At 41.8% G+C, this 23542-nt stretch overlaps 1 protein-coding gene and 1 pseudogene across 6 annotated transcripts in view; one reads left to right on the forward strand and one right to left on the reverse strand.

Moving 5' to 3' along the window:
- CLTRN (collectrin, amino acid transport regulator) overlaps positions 1 to 23542 on the reverse strand; it is a 57073-nt gene that overhangs the window by 21857 nt on the left and 11674 nt on the right. For 2 of the 6 annotated variants that reach the window (XM_089324812.1, XM_089324811.1), the window contains 2 exons: positions 15608 to 15666; positions 9927 to 10012 (listed from right to left, as the gene is read on the reverse strand). In XM_089324812.1, the coding sequence (XP_089180938.1) occupies positions 9927 to 9973 (47 nt within the window). In that variant the 5' untranslated portion in view covers positions 9974 to 10012; positions 15608 to 15666. Of the gene's footprint in view, positions 1 to 9926; positions 10013 to 15607; positions 15667 to 15982; positions 16339 to 23542 lie in introns of those variants that run through there. The other 4 variants (XM_089324813.1, XM_089324810.1, XM_002719875.6 and 1 more) reach the window with 3 other exon arrangements.
- LOC149119525 (non-histone chromosomal protein HMG-14 pseudogene) lies at positions 18885 to 19380 on the forward strand (annotated as a pseudogene).

Here is a 23542-nt window from a genome sequence, read left to right on the forward strand (position 1 = left end):
CAGTTTTATAGGTAAATATTTGGTCTTGTTTTCAATCAAAATAATAATAGACAGCTTTATTATAGAGATTGTCATGTTCTTTCTATTGATGACTCTACCATGGTTTCTCCAGCTTAGCTGCTGACTTTTTAAAATAAGATTTATTTAGGCCGGTGCCACGGCTCACTAGGCTAATCCTCCGCCTTGCGGCACCGGCACACCAGGTTCTAGTCCCGGTCGGGGCGCCAGATTCTGTCCTGCTTGCCCCTCTTCCAGGCCAGCTCTCTGCTGTGGCCAGTGGAGGATGGCCAGTGGAGGATGGCCCAAGTGCTTGGGCCCTGCACCCCATGGGAGACCAGGATAAGTACCTGGCTCCTGCCATTGGATCAGCGCGGTGCGCTGGCTACAGCGCGCTGGCCGCGGCAGCCACTGGAGGGTGAACCAACGGCAAAAGGAAGACCTTTCTCTCTGTCTCTCTCTTTCACTGTCCACTCTGCCTGTCAAAAAAAATTTTTTTTTAGATAAGATTTATTTAGTATTTATTTGAAAGGCAGATTCACACAGAGAGAGAGAGACAGAGAGAGATCTTCCATCCACTGGTTCACTCCCCAAATGGCCACAATGGGCCAGGCCAGGTCTCGAATTGGTGCCCATTTGAGATGCCACCATCACAGGTGGAGGCTTAACATGCTAGGCCACAATGCTGGCCCTGGCACTGTTGACATTTAAAGCCAGATCATTCTGTGTTGTGGGGGTGGTCCTGTGCCTTGTAGCATTTTAGCAGCATTCCTGGTCCCTACCCACTAGGTGCCAGTCGCAGCCTCCTGTTGTGAGTGAATAATGTTTCCAGGCATTGCCAAATAATCCCTAGGGTAGGAAGTAAAAAAAAAAGAAACACACTGGTGGACAATCACTGAGGGACAGTGACCTCTACTGGCAGTAACAGTCAAGCGCAAATTCCCAAAAAGTGCCATTTTACAACACAAGTCAAATATAAAGATGATCAAAATGATGTAGCACATGCTTGTCAAAAAAAAAAAAAAATGCACACATTTTGTAGAATCTTTGAGGTGTGACTCATATTTATTCTCCTTTTTACTCATATTTGAGGTGTGACTGATATTTATTCTTTACTAAATTAGGAAATACAAAATTGTTTAAAATAAACTAGTGTTTTAAAACTAGCCAAAATTAAAACATTAACTAGGGCTGGCCTCGTGGTGTAGTGGGTAAAACCACTGCCCAGCTGTTCCACTTCTTTTTTTTTTTAAAAAAAAAAAAGATTTTATTTATTGGGGTCAGTAGCATGCTAAGGCCATGGCCTACTGAGCTGGCATCCCATATGGGTGCGGGTTCAAGTCCTGGCTGCTCCACTTCCAATCCAGCTCTCTGCTACTGTGCCTGGGAAAGCAGCAGAGGATGGACCAAGTGCTTGGGTCCCTATACCCACATGGGAGACCGGGAAGAATCTCCTGGCTCCTAGCTTTGGCCTGGCCCAGCACTGGTCATTGTGCCCATTTGAGGAGTGAAGCAGCAGGTGGAACAATTCTCTGTCTTTAAAAAAGATTTTATTTATTTATTTGAAAGGCAGATTTAGAGAGAGAGAGAGAGAGAGAGAGAGAGAGAGAGAGAGAGGTCTTCCATCTGCTGATTCACTCCCCAAATGGCCACAATGGCAAGAGCTAAGCCAATCCAAAGCCAGGAGCCAAGAGCTTCTTCCAGGTCTACCATGTGGGTACAGGGGCCTAAGTACTTGAGTCACCTTCCACTGCTTTCCCAGGCCATAATCAGAGAGCTGGATTGGAAGAGTAGCAGCCGAGACATGAACTGGCGCCTATATGGGATGTCGGCACTGCAGGCAGAGGCTTATCCTATTATGCCACAGCATTGGGCCCCCAGATTGCCCCACTTCTGATCAGCTCCTTGACAATTACCTGAGAAAAGCAGCAGAAGATGGCCCAAGTGTTTGGGCCCTGCCACCTACATGGGAGACCTGGATGTGGCTCCCAGCGTTGGCCATTCTGGCCATCTGCAGAGTGAACCAGTGGATGGAAGATCTCGATCTCCCCCCCCCCCCCCGCCTCTCTTGCTCTCTCTCTCTCTGTAACTTTGTCTTTCTAATAAATAAATAACTCTTAAAAAAGAAATAAATATGTCCAGAAGACTAAAATTATTGCTGAACATACTAAACTCTACATTTTCAATGGAGGCAGTTATTTTTAGATAGAAAAAAAATCTATGATTGCAACTCTCAAAAGTAAACTATTATTTTGAAGTTTATTACCTGCCAAATGACTGAAGACAAGTCATTTTAATGTACATGAATTACTAGGAAGGGTTTAAGTTCGTAGTATGTCAATGAGGGATGCTGCTGGCATTTAGGGTGGGAATGTTATGGGGGGGATGTCCTGAGCCTTGCACCATGTTTGTTCTCTCTTATCCTCTCTCTCTCTCTTTTTTAAAGATTTGTTTATTTATTTGCCCACAGGCAATCTCTTGGTTTCAGAGACAGAATGGTAAATATACTTCATTCATTTATGAATATTTTCTGAGAGCCCACCTTGACTAGCTAATATGGAAGAATTCCTACTGCAAGGGCATTTAGATTCCATGAACCCTCCCATAGTATCAGGTGCAGTTTAGTCTTGCTCAGAACAGTGAGGAACAATTTCAGTGTCTCAAGGCCACCAGCACACTGAAAACCAACATAGAAGCCAATAGCTTTCAGGATGCCAGCATATACAGAAAGTTCCATGCCCGATATGAGAATAGATCCAGGACATAGGCAGGGCAAAGGACTTACAGATTTCATATGTTTTGTCCAAAGTCTTTGTCAAGAGGGTCTCTACGGGCTGGCAATGAGGTATAACGGGTAAAGCTACCACTTGCAGTGCTGGCATCCCATATGGGTACTGGTTCAAGTCCTGGCTGCTCCACTTCCGATCCAGCTCTCTGCTATGGCCTGGGAAAGCAGTGGAGGATGGCCCAAGTCCTTGGGCCCCTGCATCCACGTGGGAGACCTGGAGGAAGCTCCTTGCTCCTGGCTTCGGATCGGCTCAGTTCTGGCCATTGTGGCCATCTGGGGAGTGAACCAGCGGATGGAAGAACTCTGTCTCTCTGTGCCTCTGCCTCTCTGTAACTCTGCCTTTCAAATAAATAAAATAAATCTTTAAAAAAAGAGGGTGTCTAATCCTGGCTCCCATTCTAACTGAATGATCTCTAAGCCCCTGTGTTTCTGAAGAGTGGCCCATGTGGATACTTACCACATGACCGGTAAATGTGTGGATGGATGAAACAAAGTCAACACCTCACTATTTCTGACCCTTTCCAGGGGAGAAAAACTGAGTAAGTTACTTGGGTCAGGACTGCAAAAACAGAAAAAGGAGGCAGTGAAGGAAGGGGATTACTTCCCCCAAACTGTTTACCCAACTACAAATGCTGAGATAACATGCTAGCACAGAGAATGCTCTACAAAAAGAATACTGAATATACTGTCGATGGGGCAGCCAAGAAGTGCAAATGTGAGGGGAGAAATGGTGCTAAAGAGGAAGTAACAGGAAGAATGACTGTATAGATTCAGCAGTTAACTTATTAAGGAAACAAAGAATATAAGTTCCTTCCAATGACAGATTATGTCCTATTAGTGTGACTTCTCCATGGTCCTTCGTCCAGACGTGACTACACTGAATGTCCACCAGTATCTTCACAATGGAAAACTATCAACCAACAAGCTCTTGCTGAAGTGTGTCTTTTTTTTTTTTCTATTTGACAGATAGGTTAGACAGTGAGAGAGAGACAGAGAGAAAGGTCTTCCTTCCGTTGGTTCATCCCCCAAATGGCCACAACGGCCGGAGCTACGCTGATCCGAAACCGGGAGCCAGGTGCTTCCTCCTGGTCTCCCATGAGGGTGCAGGAGCCCAGGCACCTGGGCCATCCTCCACTGCCCTCCGGGGCCACAGCAGAGAACTGGACTGGAAGCAGAGCAACCGGGACTAGAACCTGGTGCCCACATGGGATGCCGGTACCGCAGGCGGAGGATTAACTTAGTGAGCCATGGCGCCGGCCCCTGAATGGTGTCTTTTAACAACAGAATTTGATGGAATGAACACCTTGAAATGCTATTAGAACAAATAAATACAGATCCTACATTTTCATGATTTTAAACATGTATATATCTGATGGAATTATTTGAAAACATGGACATTTTGACTATTTTTGTTAAGAAATTATATTAACACATACACATGTGACTCCATTAAGCAAATCACTAAAAAGAGGTAACAATGTTCTTTCCCTTTCCTCAAGTGTGGGAAGCCCTGCTCTAATGTTAATTCTCTAAGAATTGGCTCCACTGCCATTTTTCATCAACGGAGCCAGACAGGGCCAACTGTATTCAAGGGGTGGTAAGAATCAGGCTCTTGTTTCTGGAAATCAGAAAGACTAAATAATAGCTGGGCTGCTGTTTTGCAAGCACAAGACTGTTAATCCCCTTACCTTACCATGGATACAACAGCATGTTGTTCCTTTTTAGATCACAAGACTTATCCTTGAATAACAGAGGAAGAAATCCAAGATTGAGTTAGGTTTCTACTTCTACTTCTCTGGATAAAAATAAGAAATTACCTGAAATCAATATTTGAGTAAACTAGGCAGATAAATATCCCAGTTTACCTGGAAAATAGACTAAACTTGGAACTTAGCTAACAGATTTTCCTTAGAAATTGCTTTCAACATTTTCTAATTACTGTGAAACTGTTTCAGTAAACTTTGTCTAAATCTTCTTGTAAATAGTTGAAAACATCAGGTTGCCAACATCAATTCAAGTCATAAGAGAAACTTAAGAAACCTGATTTATTGGAACCAAAGACCTCTCAGCTTTATTTTTCTGTCCATCTTCCATTCTGCTTCAAGAAAATCCAATAGCAAGGAAAGTACATGATATCAACCCTAGAAAATAATGACTTGTTGAAAGAGCATCTTCTTGCTGTCACATTTAATCCATCTTCCCATAATGTCTACTGAGGCCAGGTTTCTGGTGTCGGTCTGGAGCAGTATCTGGTTTTCCCTATTATGTCAATCTCAGCGCCTGGCACAGAGCACACTTTCGACATGCATGACTTAAGGCTGGCCTCCCATGCCACAACCAAGGAAAACGCTGAGGTTTCTTGGCCCCTTGTCTTAGAGCACTTTCAGCTCTTTCTCCCCGCTCCCCCCACCCCACCCAACAGCAACTGGAACAGGCAGCCTGGCTTTCCTGTCCCTGCCAGCTCCCACATGCGCCTACCAACATGATGGAAGCTGCCCCGCCCCCCCGCCGCCTCTGCCATGCAGCCGCTCCCCTTGCAGCAGTTCGGAGGGGCAGGGTCCTTTCCTGCCCGCTCCACCTCCTCCTGCACACAGTGCCTGCCCCATGCCTCCTCCTTACTCACCCAGGAATGAGAAAGGGAGCCGGGGGTCAGAGAGATAAGACAAGGCCCAGCTTTTTGTCGTGGCAGGTGTCCACATGCCCTCCGTCCAGAGTGTTCTGGGGGGCCTGGGGGACCTCCCTGGGGACCTCTGCCCTGCATCTCCCCCGACATGGGTGACGTGCACTGGCTGAACTCCTGCATGCCTGATGCAGCCCTGCCGCCAGCAGGTACCTCCTGCTGGCTCTGCCGCCTTGTCTCTCCCTGCACTTGGTTCTGGGCCCAGCAGCCTCCCTTCTGTGGCCTCTGCATGCTACTCAGAAAGCTGCCTTCCTCAGCCAGCACACAGGTGGCTCAAGCCACCAGCCTTGTTCAGGCTTCTCCAGCTCAGAGGTGGGCACACATGACTGAGGACACCAGCACCCAGAACCTCAGCTGCTGCTGCTCCTGTGGTGACTTCAGAGAGCCCTGACAATGTCTGCAAGCTGGGAGCATCCAGCCAGGAATAACAGAGCGGGGGTTTCCCCTCCTGTAGATGGCTCCGCTCTCCAGGAGTGCTTCTCTGCCTAACTTGAGGCTGGCGGGAAATGGCAAGGGGATCATGGAAAACACAGTCAACAGTGTGGCGTGGGCACCAGCTAATCCGAACATGAACACCCCGACTGGGTGCCCTCAGCTCCATGTACAGGAACCCATTCCTGCCCCTGTCCTACCAGGAATGGGGTGGAAATGCCACTGCTGGCTCTGCAGGCCACCCCCTTGCAATCTGTGTCTCTCTTAGGGATTCCTGTTTTCTCTTCTGCTGTCTGCCTGGGCTGACGGTGCCTAGACCAGGTCAGCCCTCCAACAAGACTTGTGTAGAGGCAGCTAGGACCTGTCTTAGAAGTCATGTCCTCTCCCATAGCCAATCAAGGTTCTTCTGCAAACAGATGTTAATAGTAGGCTTCCCGATATGAAGAGGCATCTCCAGGTGCTAACAAGCTGCCATTGGTGGTAACTAATTGATACAGACGATATTGTAGTCAAGACTAGGTAAAAGGGATGAAAATGAAATGTGCGTCATTCTGTTCATTGCTTGAATATTTTTAAATTCATAGATTTGTTTCAATCTTTGTGCTTCCTGTTATCTCCAAATTCTTCTGCACTATTTGTGGATAAACAATGGCAGAGGTAGGGGTGGGGGACAAGTAAACAATGTCCTAGACTGGGATCACTGAAGACATCCTAGAAAAGGATGTTTGCCACACTCGAGAATTCACTCTCCCCACGTTTCACCAGAAGACCCCTAACAGTCAAATGATTTAAAATTTGGCCCATTCCCCAACTCCTGCTGTTTTCCATTCATCCATCACACCCCAGAGAGGCAGCCTCTCCACAAAGCTCTTTTCAGTTCCATCTTGCATTGCGTGGGCCTTTTCCCATAGAAGAACCCTGCTTATGCAGGCACAAAGCCTTCTCCATGGCAGTGCATGTGGAATCCAGCCCAGCCCCTGAGTAGCCTCTTAAACACATCCTCCTCAGCACTCATGCCCTGACAACAGGACTGTCATGATTCATACTGCTTCACTCATTCCAGAAAATCTTCCTCTGACCCCTGGTTTAGTTTCACACTTTTTGGTTTTTACAACTGGCACTGATAAGAAAAGCGTCTATATATCCTGTGTGCCCAATTGCATTTAAAAAACCTTTCAAATAGATTAAATCAGATACACATAGACTCCTACAGTGCCTCAGGTTCTGAAGGAAAGCATCTCAAAGATGATTTTTCAAAATTAATCTGAAATGTGACATATTTAAATTAATTTTTCCTAAGAATGGAAACACATGACTTAATATAGTCATGTGCCAGGTGAAATATAGGCACACTGAAGAAGTAGTAGTGCTATGAACATCGCAATGTTTACAACCTGCTTACAAGAAGGGCTAGAAGAAAATACCAAAAGACTATTGGAGGGGTTAGCATTGTGAAATAATCAGCATTTTTTTTCTTTTTAAAATTCCTTTTCAATTTTTTGTAATGGGATAACTGTATTTGAACTGAAAAATTACAAATAGCTATGAAAAGAACTGCACAGTTCTGCAATCTAATGGCACAAAATAAATGTGGTTTTCTAAGTTTAGGGATAGCCCTTTAGTGCAGCGGTTAAAAAGCCTGTATCCTACATTGCAGTACCTGAGTTCCATATTCAGCTCTGACTCCTCACTTCAGCTTTCTACTAATGCAAATCCTGGCAAGTACCTGTGATGGCTCAAGTAATTGAATTCAGCCTCTTACATGGGAGACCTGATTGAGTTTCTGGTTCGACTTCAGCCTGGCCCAGTCCCAGAGCTGGGGGCATTTGGGGAGTTAATAAACAGTGGGATCTCTCTCTTGCATAAATAAGGAAAAAAAATTTTTAATAAAAATCTATAAAAACTAGAGTGGCATTTACTTAGAGCAAAATTGTGTTTTGTTTTATGCTTCCTTTTAATTTTTGAATCATATGGATAGATTATTCTAAAATAAATATGGGTATACAGATAAGTACATATAACATGTGCTTATTTTCTTCCTCAAACTCCACTCTTATTTTTATTCTTTATATGCACATCCTATACATTCAATATCAAATACTATATGACTGAGGGAGACCAATAAATAGTAATCCTCTCCACCAGGCTTTGAGTTATGAGAAAATTAAGGCAAAACAGACCCAAATAAAAGGCCAGCTTGGAGAATACCATTTCAATCAGTAGGCAAAGTTTCTTCTTAATTTTAAAAATTCCTGAAATGAAATAAATTCAACCACAATGTCTCAAATAGAGCTGAACTGAGATAGATATCACACATACTGCAGTAATATGCAAGAGAGTTAAACCTCACAGATGATATGGCACCTCTTGATCTCAACACTCCTCAGCAGTGAAAAGCAAAGTCAGCCTTAAGGTGTGTGCTGGCCCATGTGGGACAGGTTCTGTAACTTAACTAAGAAGTAGAACAGCACAATGACTGGTGTCAGGGGCAAGCTCACTGCCCTCCCCATGAAGAAGGAATCCAGGCCCTGGTTTTCCTTCCAGATCACCAATAAGATAAATCATTGCACCTCTCAAGATTCCTCCAGAAGAATAGAAAAAAAGAGGGCAAAATTATTGTTATACTAAGCACTTCTAATAAAATAAAGAAGGTGCTGTGACAGATAACACAAGTGAGAAAAACCAATACATATATAGGTTACTCTCAAAAATGAAGTTTGCTAGTATCTGTTTGCAAGAAAAATTATACACACCCAATAGAAATATAGAAAGCTCAAGACATATAATGACAATTTGGGGGGATATTTATCTCCATATTGCCTATTGAACAAAGAGTTGTGTCAGAACATGATATAAACTGTAAGCTGAGAAAAATAACAAAAGTTCTTCAAACACTTCAATTAAAATATGGGTTCCAGAGAGGATGTCCAGCCTAGCAGTTAAAATGCACACATACCACATTGGAGTGCCTGGGCTCAATTCCTGGCTCCAGCTTCTGACTCCAGCTTTCTTCTTCTTCTTCTTCTTTTTTTAATTTAGTAAATATACATTTCCAAAGTACAGTTTATGGATTACATTGGCTTCCCCCCCATAATTTCCCTCCCACTCGTACCCCTCCCATCTCCCGCTCCCTCTCCCCTTCCATGCACATCAAGATTCATTTTTAATTATCTTTATATACAGAAGATCGAGTCAATATATATTAAGTAAAGATTTCATCAGCTTGCACCCACACAGAAACACAAAGTGTAAAAAAACTGTTTCAGTACTAGTTATAGCATTACTTCACATTGGACAACACATTAAGGACAGATCCCACGTGAGAAGTAAGTACACAGTGACTCCTGTTGTTGACTTAACAATTTGACACTCTTGTTTATGGCGTCAGTAATCTCCCTAGGCTCTAGTCATGAGTTGCCAAGGCTATGGAAGCCTTTTGGGTTCGCCGACTTCAATCTTATTCCGACAGGGTCATAATCAAAGTTCTCTCCTCCCTTCAGAGAAAGGTACCTCCTTCTTTGATGGCCCCGTTCTTTCCACTGGGATCTCACTCACCTGTCATTTAGGTCTTTTTTTTTCCCCCAGAGTGTCTTGGCTTTCCATGCCTAAAATACTCTCATGGGCTCTTCAGCCAGATCCGAATGCCTTAAGGGCTGATTCTTAGGCCAGAGTGCTATTTAGGACATCTGCCATTCTATGCTGACTCCAGCTTTCTGCTAATGAGAACTGTGGGAGGAAGTGGTGATGGTTCAGGTAATTGAGTTCTTGCCACATAGGTGGATGATCTGGATTCCAATCTGGTTCTGACTTTGGGCCCAGCCAACATCAGCCATTGAGGCCATTTTAGGATGGGATGGATTGATTCATTCTCTCTCTCTCTCTCTCTCTCTTTCAAATAAATAAATAAATAATTTTTGTAATATGAGTTCCTTCAAAAATTAGGTCAAGGTTTTTCAAGATTGTGATTTGAAATAGTATATGGTTTCAAATAATAGTACAAATAATCAGTTAACATATCTGTTTGCTTACTCTGTTGTTTCTCTGTTAGGAACTTTTCTCATGGAGAAAGCCACCATTGCTCGGAAGAGATATTCTTCATTTGTATCCCAAGCATACTGAAAGAAAAGAAAAACAGAAAATGTAGAGGCAGGGGTAAAATGTGGTCCATCGAGCAGCACTTACTTGCACTCTCACTCTCTTGTGCTCCCTCTCACCTTTCTCATACACTAAAAACTGGAGATCATGATAAAGCACATCCCCATAATGTTCAGGATAGGGACATTCTGTAACTACATTCTGTAATTCCACATGTGATATGTTCCCTGTTGCACTATCTTCCTTAGAACCTAAATTCTAGGACAGGAATATAAATCTCTTCCTCCTTTTCTCTTGTCCTCCATAAACTGACTTTCCTGCCCAGTTTCCTTTCCTTTATTAACATGACTACAGCTTTTGTTTTCTTAGCTGGAAACATGAGTATATAGGCATATATATCATGAGCAAATCTGTGCCCTATCCCTCTACCTCTGCAAAAAAAATCATGTGGAATTTCTAATCCCAAATACTGCAGAATGTAACCACACATGGAGACAGTGCCTTCACAGAAATGATTAAATCAAAATGAATTGTCTAGGTGGGCACCTTAATCCAATATGACTTGTATCCTCAAAAGAAGAGGGAATTTAGGAGCAGGCATTTGGTGCAGTGGTTAAGATACCACTTGAGAAGCCAGTGCTGTGGTGCAGAGGGTAAAGCCTCTGCTTGCAGTGCTGACATCCCATATGGGCGCCAGTTCATGTCCTGGCTGCTCCTCTTCCAATCCAGCTCACTGCTTATGGCTAGGGAAAGCAGTGGAGGGTGGCCCATGTGCTTGGGCCCCTGCAACCACGTGGGAGACCTGAAAGAAGCTCCTGGCTCCTGCCTTCGGATCTGCCCAGATCCAGTTGTTGCTGCCATCTGGGGAGTGAACCAGCAGGTACAAGGCCTCTCTCTCTCTCTCTCTCTCTCTCTCTCTCTCTCTCTCTCTGCCTCTGCCTCTCTGTAACTCTGCCTTTCAAATAAATAAATAAATCGTAAAAAAAAAAGACACTACTTGGGATGCCTTTATCCCATAATGGACTGTCTGGGTTTGTTTCCAAGTTCTGCTTTCAATTCTGGCTTCCTACTAATGTGTAGCCTGGGAGGCAGCAGGTAACTGCCCTAGTACTGGGGTCCTTGCTACCAACATTGGATGCCTGGATTGAATTCCTGGCTCTTGGTTTCAGCATGACCCAATCTCAACTATCCCAGGCATTTGGGAAGTCAACTCACAGATGAAAGATATTTTTCTAACTCTCTCTCTCTCTCTCTCTCTCTCTCTCTGTGTGTGTGTGTGTGTGTGTCTCCCTCTTTCTGTCTCTCTCTCTCCTTTTCAAATAAATAAAACAAATAAATGATTTTTTAAAAAGTATAGACAATTTGGACACAAGCACAGAGGAAAGACATTGTAAAGCCACAGGAAAAAGATAAACAGCTCCAAGCCAAGGGAAGAGGCCTGGAGCAGATCATTCCCTCATAGCCCTCGGAAGGAACCAACCCTATAGACAGCATGATCTTAGACTTCCAGCCTGGAGAACGGAGAGAAAATAAATTTCTGTTGTTTAAGCCACCTGCTCTGTTGTACTTTGATACAGAAGCCCTGGTAAATATATGTGACTCATTCTATCTCTTCCTACAGCAAATGTAAGATCCTGAGGCACAAAGAGACTGGCGTGTTTAAGGACCACCAAGGAAGCTGGTGCAAGGAAAGCAGAAACAGGCATGGATAAAAGAGTAAAAACTGAGGGGAGGGCTGGAACTGGGTAGAGTAAGAGTTGGCCTATGACCTAGACACTGTCAGGATTTGATTTTCAATCTGAGATAGGAAAACATATTTCAATTGTTGCCTTTCTCCTCTTCTAGTTGAGGGGTTGGGGCAGGATGGTAAGTAAAGATAGATGATTCCTAAACAACAACGTACCACTCAGTTACATTCTCTGGATAAGAAGGTTTGTGACTGCACTTCTTCATTTTTCCTAAATACCTTCATAACATTGCTTTAACTTCCTTCAATTGCTTCTATTTTACTCTTTCTTCTTTTTTTATTTTTTATTTTTTTTAATTTTGGACAGGCAGAGTGGACATTGAGAGAGAGAGACAGAGAGAAAGGTCTTCCTCTGCCGTTGGTTCACCCTCCAATGGCTGCCGTGGCCGGTGCGCTGCGGCCGGCGCACCACGCTGATCCGAAGCTGGGAGCCAGGTGCTTCTCCTGGTCTCCCATGCGGGTGCAGGGCCCAAGCACTTGGGCCATCCTCCACTGCACTCCCTGGCCACAGCAGAGAGCTGGCCTGGAAGAGGGGCAACCGGGACAGAATCCGGTGCCCCAACCGGGACTAGAACCCGGTGTGCCGGCGCCGCAAGGCAGAGGATTAGCCTAGTGAGCCACAGCGCCGGCCTCACTCTTTCTTCTTTTCAGTCCTTTGTTACATAACTATAATAAGACATTACCATTAAGAAGAGATTAAGAAAAATCCAATCTCTTTTTTTCTCACACATGTTGAATATTGCATTTTAATGTCAAGTTTAAATAATATTTGAAGTGTTCCTTCAACCTTTTAAAGTAAACTTTTTACTACATTTTATAGTATATATACTATGAAAGTTTAAAAATAATGAACTGGTTTATGGCATAGGTCCTTGTTTCCAACAATGCATTTGTCTGAAAAGTTGTTTTACATGGAACAAGAGTAGCTCTAGTTCAATCTAAGAAATAAGAGTAAGAAGCTAGTGTGGTTACAAATAGCACACAAACACTATTCATACAGGAAAGGCTTGTTAACAGAATGCAGAGATAGGGAGTAAACCTGCTTAAATGTAGATGAGAATGATCATCTGAGCAGCAAATGAAAATGAAGATTCCAGCCAACTCTCCCTGGAACATGAATTGAAGCTGTTTTTCAGATCTTGGAGATAATTTAACCTATCATCAGTTCTCTCAACAGTTTGCCTTAAAAACAAGAGCTTGAGGGGTGGGTAATCGGCACAGGAGTGCCTGGGTTCAAGTCTGGCCTCCACTTCTGATTGCAGCTTCCTGCTAATATGTAATTGGGAGGCAGCAGATAATGGCTGAGGTGCTTGGGTTCCTACCACCCATGGCGGGAGACCCAGACTAACTTCCTAGATCCCATCTTTGGCTCAGTCCCAAGTGCTGCAGGTATCTGAGGTATGAACCAGAGGATCAGAGCTCTCTCTCTTAATCCCCTTCTCTATCTCCACATTTCAAATAAATAAAATAAATAGATTATAGGTTAGTTTTTTCACTCAAGACCTTGACTTAGTAGGTGTCCAGTTTGCATCAGAGCAAAGGCCCAAGCTATGTAGATCACAACAGGACCAATACATCTCAAGGCATCAGTTTAAACTCTTCCATCCTTTCGACACCAAGATACAAAACTTCCTCCATATACAGCCTGTGCACCTGCCCCCTCAAGTGCCAGATGTGCTATTTGCCTCCTATCAGTGACTATTCTTTCCACCTCAGTTAGAAACACCTGCCCTTGCCCTCTGCTCTTCTCAGGCTCTAAATATCAGTTTCCCCCTCTCTGCTGTGATCAACTCTGACCAAACTCTGTGCATTGACTTTCAGCCATGCTCAAATCTTTCCCATCAAAACAAACAGCAAACACAAATCACTTTACTCAACTTTCCTTGCATCAACCTACTGCTGTCTCCTGTCCTTCAGGGACCAAATTTCCAAAGGAGTTGTCCATACTTCTATTTCCATGTATTCACTACCCATTTATTTCTCATTCCCCTCATTATCTGCCCTCCAATTCTACACTCCACAAAACAGCTCTCTAAAGACAACATTGGCTTCCACATTGCTTAAAGCAGTGCACATTTTTCAGTCTACATTGTTTGTCTCTCAACAGCACTGGACACTCTTGAATACTCCCTTAGTCTTGAAATAAAACTCCCTGACACAGCCCACATATTCCGTGGTCTGGCCCTGCCTTTCTCAGCTTATCACATTCCATTCTCCTCACTGCCCCACTTCTAGATACCTCAGCCTTCATTCTAGCCTTCATTCTCACCAAAGACCTTCCCATGATGAGCTTCGCACTGCTCTATTCTCTGTATTTCCTTCTTTTATCTCTTGCTCAGGCTGCAGACCTCAGAGAAGTGCCCGAGAAGGCCTCAGAGAAGGTACTGAGGCCCTGATCAAGGCCAAAGCCCTCATGTATTTCTCCTTCCAGTAAAACTTGACAATTCTGTACACTTACACTTGGTTTACTGAATATTTCATGCATGACCAATTCTTGCACTACTGTAAGCTCCTGAGAGCAGGAACAAGCCTACTGTCATTTTTTAAAAAGAGATTTATTTAATTACTTGAAAGTCAGAGTTGAGAGAGAGAGAGAGAGAGAGAGAGAGATCTTCTATCCGCTGGTTCACTCTTCAAATGGCCCCAACAGCCAGCGATGGGCCAGACTGAAACGAGGAGCCAGGAGCTTCTTTCAGGTCTCCCACATGGGTAGAGGGGCCCAAGGACTTTGGCCATCTTCTGCTGGTTTCCCAGGCACATTAATGGGAAGCTGGATCAGAAGTGGAGCAGCTGGGACTCAAATCTGCTGGCGTTGCATGTGGCGGCTTTACCTGCTATGCCACAATGCCATCCCCAAGCCTACTGTCATTAAGTAACCCCACACACTGGTAGACAGAGTGGATTCTTCAGTCAAACTGCCTAGATTCAAATCTTATCTCTGTCACTTGCTGGCTTGAGACCTTGAATGGGTCACTTCATGCCTTTGCAGTTCAGTTTTCTCATCATCCAACAAGAAAGGGAATACCTGCACTACTTTCCTCAAAGGTCTTTGTAAGGGCTACTGAATTAATACAAATAAGTGTTTAGAAGGGTCCCAGCTAGAAAGTAAACTCAGTTCTTAATAAATTCTGGCTGTTCCAATAATACTCACTTATTGAGTAAATAATAACATAATATACTGGTTGATTGCCCTACTTCAAAGTTTCTTTAGCACTCTTTCTTGGTTTCTATCCTGGGGAGTCCTTATGGGGAAAATTCTGCAGACCATGAAGGAAAACTGAAATGAAAATTAGATAAAGCTGCCTTATCAATTCAACAATCTTCACAGTTTCATATCCACATGAGTTCTATGATTTTTTTTTTACTTATATTACATAAGCACATTTTTCATGTTGTTACTTTGAGTATTGAGAAGAATTACAGAAACTTCACATTACAATTGGAGATTTTAGGGAAGGAATTTATGCAAGTAAACCAACCCTTTCCAATCACTAGAAAACTGAAACTAACAAAATTCAAACAGCCACAACAGTGAAGGGGCAAACCCAACTGAGACCACAGTGCCTGATTCAGGCCCCTTTGTTCCTCCATGTTGGGTAGAGAAATTCAAGTTTTCTAAATTGTTTTGTGTAATGTGAAATTTCACAAATTTTCTAGCATACACTTACAGATTAAATACTTTAAGTAAAACCATTTCATTAGCAATTTCTATTTTACTATGATCTGTACTTCAAGAGGAGATCAGATTTGAGGTTTTTAGAAATAACGTTTTGAGATTAAGATAGCTATGAAGATAGGACTATTATTAGAGAAAGAAAAATGTCATTAGCAAACAAATTTAAAATCAACACTCAGGCTCTCTACTTACTGCTTTGTCTCCCAGAGCTGTTCTGATACTAAGTCTCACCTTGAAAGCATTTTCTGCATCTGCCAGACAAAAAAAAGTGCAGTATACAATGATAAAATCTGCCAAAACAGAGTCTGGTAAACCTCAATATTTATTGCAGCTCAAACCAACAAAACACAGAACTACAATTAAAACTGTCCCAAGTACCGCTGTAAAATTTGACCCAAATCATCTTAGATGGTTCAGATTTTTCTTTCAAACTCATAAAACAGTTAAAGGCTCTCTTTCAAGCCACAACATGCCTGCAGATTTAGAAAAATAAAGAGTTCTTTCAGCCATATCTTGTCAATCATTTAGAAAACTGTTAATGTATTTTTGAGTTTCAAGGCTACATACCTGGTTGACAGAGTTCAGCATGAATAGCAGTCACCAGGAAAAAGAACAGCCACAACATTCTTTCAGAGTGGAAAACACAAGGCAAACTGAGAAAAAAAAAATCCACCCTCCACTTAAAGCTGCCTTAGCCATTCTGTGACCCGGATTAGAATATCACAGAAACAAGTGAGCCACCATCTAAAAGGTTTAATGATTAACATCCATCACTTGGGTTAATACTTCCATAGAAGCAGACCATCTCCTGTCAGTTATTTACAAAAATCTGTTTGGAAAACAGATTGGTTGTTTTCCCCAAACTCTACCGCACAAGAATGTTTCCTCTGTTGACAAAGGCAAGTCCTCCTCCACCCCTTCTCTGCTTGTCTGGTTCAACGCTCCGTGTAAAGAACTGTGTCCTTTCTGGAGGTTTCCTTGGCATAAACTTTCTACCTTTTCGTGGCTAAAATATCTGGTTCAAAGACAGTCTATCTTAATTTGAGAAACAAACAGTACTCCTTTATGTCCCTGGTGAACAAAGGATGCCCTTCTGAGAATGGCCTCACCTGACTCTCACCTCGCAGGTAAACATCCGAGCAGAGCTCCCACTTCAAACAAAGGAAGTGGTTTTGTTCAGCCCCATGGTCTGGCAGTTGTGTAAAATCAAAGTTAATGATACCGAGCAGTGCTGCCCAGAGGAACATTCGGTGATGATGAATGCTCTGCACCTCCCTGTGCTATCCAGTATGGCAGCCCCGAGCCCTCAGAGTGGAGCTAGAGTGGCTGGGAAACTGCCTGACTTTAACGTAAATTTAGTATAAGTAGCTACAAGCAGCTGACGGCAACATTGCTCAGTGCAGCTATACAACAGTAATTAAGAGCTACCATTAGCTTGGTTCATGGAATGATTTCCCTAATCCTCAAAACAACACCTCACAGTTGTTGCTGTGATCATCTGATACACAGGGAACTTGGAATCCAGTGTTGAAATCATTAGCAGAAACAGGATGAGTGGCATGGGTGCCATGCTCCCAGATGGGCTGACTTGCACTTGAGCCCTCTCTTTACCACACTGAAGCACCCTGTGTCTCTGCCTGTCCTAGGTCAAACTAAAATGGAGACTAAATCTCAGAGATACTCCAAGGAGTAAGATGACAAATGTGAAAGAATTTTTTTCCCCTGGTGGGCATTCCAAAGATGCCAAGAGTAGCCCCCAAAGGCTCAATGCCAGGGTTTTCCTCTCTTGCATGCTGCCTTTTTCTGAATTCAGGCCCCATGTCCCATGCTGTTACTCAAAAATCATGAATGGAAAAATTAGATTAGGTGGGTGTGTTGTTACATAGGAAAGATGAATTTTTTCTTTTTTTAAAATAAGTTTTATTTATTTTTGTTTTTATTTGAAAGGCAGAGAGAGAGATCTTCCATCTGCTGGTTCTCTCCCCAAATGCACACAACCGCCAGGAGCCAGGAACTCCATCCACGTCTCCCACATGGGTGGCAGAGATCCAGGATGATGACCTGAATCATCATCTGCTGCCTCTTAGGGTGTGCATTAGCAAGATGTTGAACCAGAAGTGGAGGTGGGACTTGATCCCAGGCACTCTGATATGGGATACAGTGTGATAAATTAACATATGTATCCAATAGAGGCTGGGAAGCGTTGGAGAGGAAGTCAAGGGGAGGTTGAATAACGGGTACCAAATCACTGTTAGAAAGGAGGATAAAGTCCCCAGTGTTACAGAGCACATTGGGGTGACTATGGTTCATGATAACCTATTCTGTATTTTCCAAGCAAACAAAGGAGAGGAGCTCCAAGGCTCCAGTGATAGACTAAGACCAAGAACAAGAATATGTAGATTACCCTGGCTTGATTAGTATACATTGTGCACATTTATTGAAGTGTCATGCTGTACGTTACAATGTGCACAATTATTGTTGATCAAAAGGTTTTTTTAAAAGTTTAAAGAAATGGAAATGCTAGTTAACTTGATCTGATGAAAGCTACAATGAGAAAAATATCCACAATGAAGACACTTCCATAGCAACTTGAGAGGTGTATTTTCTCCCTCCTAGTGAGGGTGCTATTTAGTTGTATCTGATCCATTTCTCTTGGCTGAATCCACCAAAGGAAGCTTTTTCTCATCTCCTTCCCCTTGGCTGGAAAAGCTGTACTAGAGGGAGAAGCAGGCAAAAAGTTGGCTCTCCCCCAAGTCTAGCAATTTCACTATTAGGTGCAATGGAAATTTCCTTAAAGGAAAAGCTCACTGAACTAACCCCTGAGAAAAAGGTCAGACTAGATGAAGTCATCTTGGAAAATACTAGACTAGATAAAGTTATCATGGGGAAGAAAGTCAATACACATAGGGATAGAGATTGCAAGAAAGTATTTGCATTAAGGAACAAAGCCATTTCAGGAACACACAAATGTGATTCAGTTGCATTTAGTTAAAGTGACAAATTTATCCATATGCTCTTAGAAACTATGTGACCAGGCTAATGAAGATAGTAGCATATCAAGCCTTAGTCAGTATAAGCCATTCATTTGAACTGAGAAGACAATCTCTTTTTCAGTTCGGATTCTCAGTGTTTGTAGTATTATTTTAAAATGACAGAACATATAGCAATAGAAGTTCTGTATAGAAAATGCGTAGAAAGAAAAAGAAAAGTAGAAAACACATGTAATACCACCACAGGGATGAAAAATGTTAATGCATTTAGTTCTCGGAACAAAACTTTCTTAGCCTTGGGTCTTCTTGCGTGTTCTTATATAATTTTGTTGTTTTAACTCTTATACTTGCATGATCCAAACAGGGTAATGTAATGTTTGGAATAATACAGGCTGTTGTCTTCTTCCCTACTTGATTGGAAATCCTGCTACTTCATGGAATCCAATGAGTTATTTTAAAAATGATGTGTCATGGACTGACTGTTAGGCATAGCAGTTAAGACACTGTTTGGGACACATATACCCCATGTCAGAGTGCCAGGATTAATTCCAATTCTTTTTCCAATTCCAGCTTCCTGCTGATGTGCACCCTGGGAGGCAGCAGGTGATGGCTCAAATGGTTGGGTCTCTGCCACCATGCAGCCCAGCTTCCCGAAGGCTATTGTTGCCAAGATGCCCAAGAGGAAGATCAGCTCTGCTGAAGGGGTGGTGAAAAAGGAGCCCAAGAAGAGGTCAGCATGGTTGTCGGCACTGGCTCCCGCAAAAGTGGAAGCAGATCCCAAGAAGGCCACCAGGAAGAATAAGTCAACAGACAAAAAAAATGCAAGCAAAGAGAAAGAGAGGAGCAAAGGGAAAACAGGCCAAGGTGGCTAACCAAAAAGCTAAAGAAGACTTGCCTTCAGAAAATAGAGAAACTAAAAATGAGGAGAGTCCAGCCTCTGATGAAGCAGAAGAGAAAGAAGCCAAGTCTGATTAATATCATACACCATGTGTTATTAGTGGTGGCTGTCTCCCTTCTGGTACAACCCAGAGGAATACTTTTATCAACTATTTTGTAAATGCAAGTTTTTTAGTAGTTCTAGAAACATTTTTAAGAAGGAGGGAAGCCCACCTCATCCCATTTTTTAAAGTGTGAATGATTTTTTAAGAGGTGAAATCATTTGCTGTTTTTTTTTTTTTACAATCAGAAAATAGTGGCATGTTGAATTGTGGGAGGCTTTGACTGTCTTGGGTGTCAGCTTAACATTCCATAGGTGTGGGTACTTTCTATATCCTACAATGCAACACATACTAAATGGCAATTTGAGGTCTCAATTCTGTCTTGAATATTTTCAAATTACTTCTCCCATGTTGTTTAGTAGAATTGTTTCCTACAGAAAACTACTCCTTGTTGCTCTGTCAGAACCATGTGTCTCTGTAACATCTGGTTGTGGTAGTCCAGTTTTCCCAATAATTTCTCTAATGTGCTGTGAAGGACTGAAAAGTTGAATATGTCATATACATGATATTAAATTGTGAATTGGTAGAATTTATGTTACAGCAATCTTTGAAGATACTGGTACTTGATAGCCTCTTAAGGAAGAGTTGCCTCCAAATTTGAAGCTGGAAAGTCATTGGAATAACTTTTAAATAAAGAGTGACAATTCATGGCTTTTTAGATTTTTGGTATGTATGTTAAGAATTGTGTACAAATTAAAATGTCTGTGTACTGATTCTCAACACCAATAAAATCTCAATTATAGCAAAAATTTATTTTAGCATGCTGCTGGTATTAATTGCTAGGTTTTCTTCTAGTATTTTTAATCTTATTTTCTTAGACTATCATGTAAGTTCCATTAAAAGTACTTATTCTTGAAGCTTTTTTTGTTTGCTTCTGGCCCTAACACTACCACCTTGAAAGTATATAGAAATATTTCTAATGTTATCTATGTTTAGAAATACTTGTGGAATTTTTCTTGTTTTTTAAAGATTTATTTATTTATTTGAAAGTCAGATTTAGAGAGAGGGAGACACAGAGAGAGATCTTCCATCTTCTGGTTCACACCCCAAGTGGCCACAACAGCTGTGGCTGAGCCAGGCTGAAGAAATAATTGTAAGCATGAAAAATAAAAGACTTCACAGTTGAAAAATCTGGATCATGTACATTCTACAGGAAGGGCTATTAGAAAATTATCATTTCTTGATTGGAGAGAGTCAAGATGGTAAAATAAGGAGGGAGCTTACTGCTCTAGTCTAAGGGAAGATAGTTTAAAAAAAAGTAGAGGGAGTGCAGTGTCAGGGAAGAGTTAAGGAAAAAATGGCAGAAAAAGCTCCATGCAAATTAGAGGGACACTGTGGACCAACTTGGAGGGTGTGGATATGCACAATTCAGGACCCCAGCAGCCGAGAGCCTCAGCACCAGCTTTGGAGTGAGGTGAGAACAGACTGCAGCATCCCAAGCCATTAGAGATAAAGCTGTGGGAAGAGCCTGGCATGAGTCTGGCTTGAAGCCCTGTGAGGAACAGTGTACCTGCCAAACTAGAGGGGAAAGAAAGGGGGCAAGTTTCTCTCCCCTCAACCACCTGACACCGGTGTCCTGTAACTAGTCAAGGGCAGGCACCATTTTGGACATACACAACAGCTGTGCCAGCTCATGTCACCTTGAATGTAAATGTCCCCAGCTCTCCAGTTAAAAGACACAGACTGGCTGAATGGATTAAAAACAAAGCCCATATTTTTGCTGCCTACAAGAAACACATCTTACCAACAAAGATACATGCAGACTGAAAGTGAAAGGATGGAAAAAGTTATCCCATGCTAACAGAAACCAAAAAAGAGCTGGTGTAGCCATCCTAATACCAGACAAAATAGACTTTAACACAAACTCTTTTACACTGGTAAAAGAGTCAAAGAAGGGCACTGTGTAATGATTAAGAGATAAATTCAACAGGAAGATGTGACTATTGTAAATGTATATGTTCCTAGTTACAGGGCATCTTGCTATTTAAAAGAAATGTTAATGGATCTAAAGGGAGACATAGAGTCTAGTACAATAGTAATGGGGGACTTCAATACTCCATTGTCAGCAATGAACAGATCAACCAGACAGAAAATCAGCAAGGAAACAACACAGTTAATCAACACTATAAACCAAATGGACCTAACAGATATCTACAGAACTTTTCACCCTACAGATACAGCATACACATTCTTCTCATCTGTACATGGAATTTTCTCTAGGCTAGACCACATGCTAGGCCATAAAACAAGTCTCAGCAAATTCAAAAAAATCAAAATCATACCATGCATCCTCTCTGACAACAACGGAATGAAGCTGGAAATCAACAACTCAAGAATCTCTAAAACATATGTAAACACATGGAGACTGAACAACATGCTCCTGAATGAACAGTGGGTCATTGGAAAAATCAAAACATTTCTGGAAATAAATGATCATGACAATACAACATATCAAAACTTATGGGATACAGCAAAAGCAGTGTTAAGAGAAAAGTTCATAGCAAGTGGTGCCTACATCAAGAAATTGGAAAGGCACCAAATAAATGACCTATCAATGCATTTCAAGGATCTAGGAAAACAACAGCAAACCAAACCCAAAACCAGTAGGAGCAAAAAAAAAATAATTAAAATTAGAGAATAAAGAAAGTTGAAACAAAAAAGTTACAAAAGATCAGCATAAGAAAGAGCTGGTTTTTTTTGAAAAAAAAAAAAATTGACATACCATTGGCCCAACTAACCAAAAAAGGAGGGAGAAGACCTTAAATCAATAAAATTAGAGATGAAAAATGAAATGTAACAACAGACACCAGAGAAATAAAAAGAATCATCATCAAAAATTACTACAAAGAGCTCTATGCCAACAAATCAGGAAGCCTAGAAGAAATGGATAGATTCCTGGACACATACAACCTGCCTAAATTGAGCAATGAAGACACAGAAAACCTAAGCAGACCAATAACCAAGCCTGAAATTGAATCAGTTATAAAGACTCTCCCAGCAAAGAAAAGCCCAGGACCAGATGGCTTCACTGCTGAATTCTACTAGACATTTAAAGAAGAACTTACTCCAATTCTTCTGAAGCTAATTAAAACAAATGAAAGGGAGGGAATCCTCCAAAACTCCTTCTATGAAGCTAGCATCACCTTCATTCCTAAACCTGAAAAATATATAACAGAGAAAGAGAACTATAGGCCAATTTTTCTGATGAACACAGATGTAAAAAATCCTCAACAAAATACTAGCTAATCGAATCCAACAACATATCAGAAAGATCATTCACCTGCACTAAGTGGGATTTATCCCTGGTATGCAGGGATGGTTCAACATTCACAAATCAATCAATGTGATACATCACATCAACAAACTGAAGAACAAAAAACCATATGATTATCTCAATAGATGTAGAGACAGCATTTGATAAAATACAACATTCTTTCATGATGAAAACTTTAAGCAAATTGGGTATAGAAGGAACATTCCTCAACACAATCATGGCAATTTATGACAAACCCATTGCCAGTGTCCTATTGAATGGGGAAATGTTGGAAGCATTTCCACTGAGATCCAGAATGAGACAAGGATGACAACTCTCATCACTGCTATTTAATATAGACCTGGAAGTTTTAGCTAAAGACATTAGGCAAGAAAAAGAAATCAAAGGGATACAAATTGGGAAGGAGGAAGTCCAACTATCCTTATTTGCAGCTAACATTATTCTATATATAGGGGATCCAAAAGACTCCACTAAGAGAGTATTAGAACTCAAAAGAGTTTGGTAATGTGGTAGGATGTAAAATCAACACACAAAAATCAATAGTGTTTATATACGCAGACAATGCCATGGCTGAGAAAGAATTTCTAAGATCCATCCCATTCACAATAGCTACAAAAAATCAAATACCTTGTAATAAATTTAACCAAGGATGTCAAAGATCTCTATGATGAGAATTACAAAACATTAAAGGAACAAATAGAAGAAGACAGAAAAAAAGGGAAAAATCTTCCATGTTCATGGATTGGAAGAATCAATATCATCAAAATGTCCATTCTTCTGAAAGCAATTTACAGATTCAGTGCAATACCAATCAAAATACCAAGGACATTCTTCTCAGATATAGAAAAATCAATGCTGAAATGCA

Source organism: Oryctolagus cuniculus, chromosome X (genome assembly GCF_051225735.1).
Source record: "Oryctolagus cuniculus isolate XC-2025 breed Fujian yellow rabbit chromosome X, ASM5122573v1, whole genome shotgun sequence".
Classification (NCBI taxonomy): domain Eukaryota; kingdom Metazoa; phylum Chordata; class Mammalia; order Lagomorpha; family Leporidae; genus Oryctolagus; species Oryctolagus cuniculus.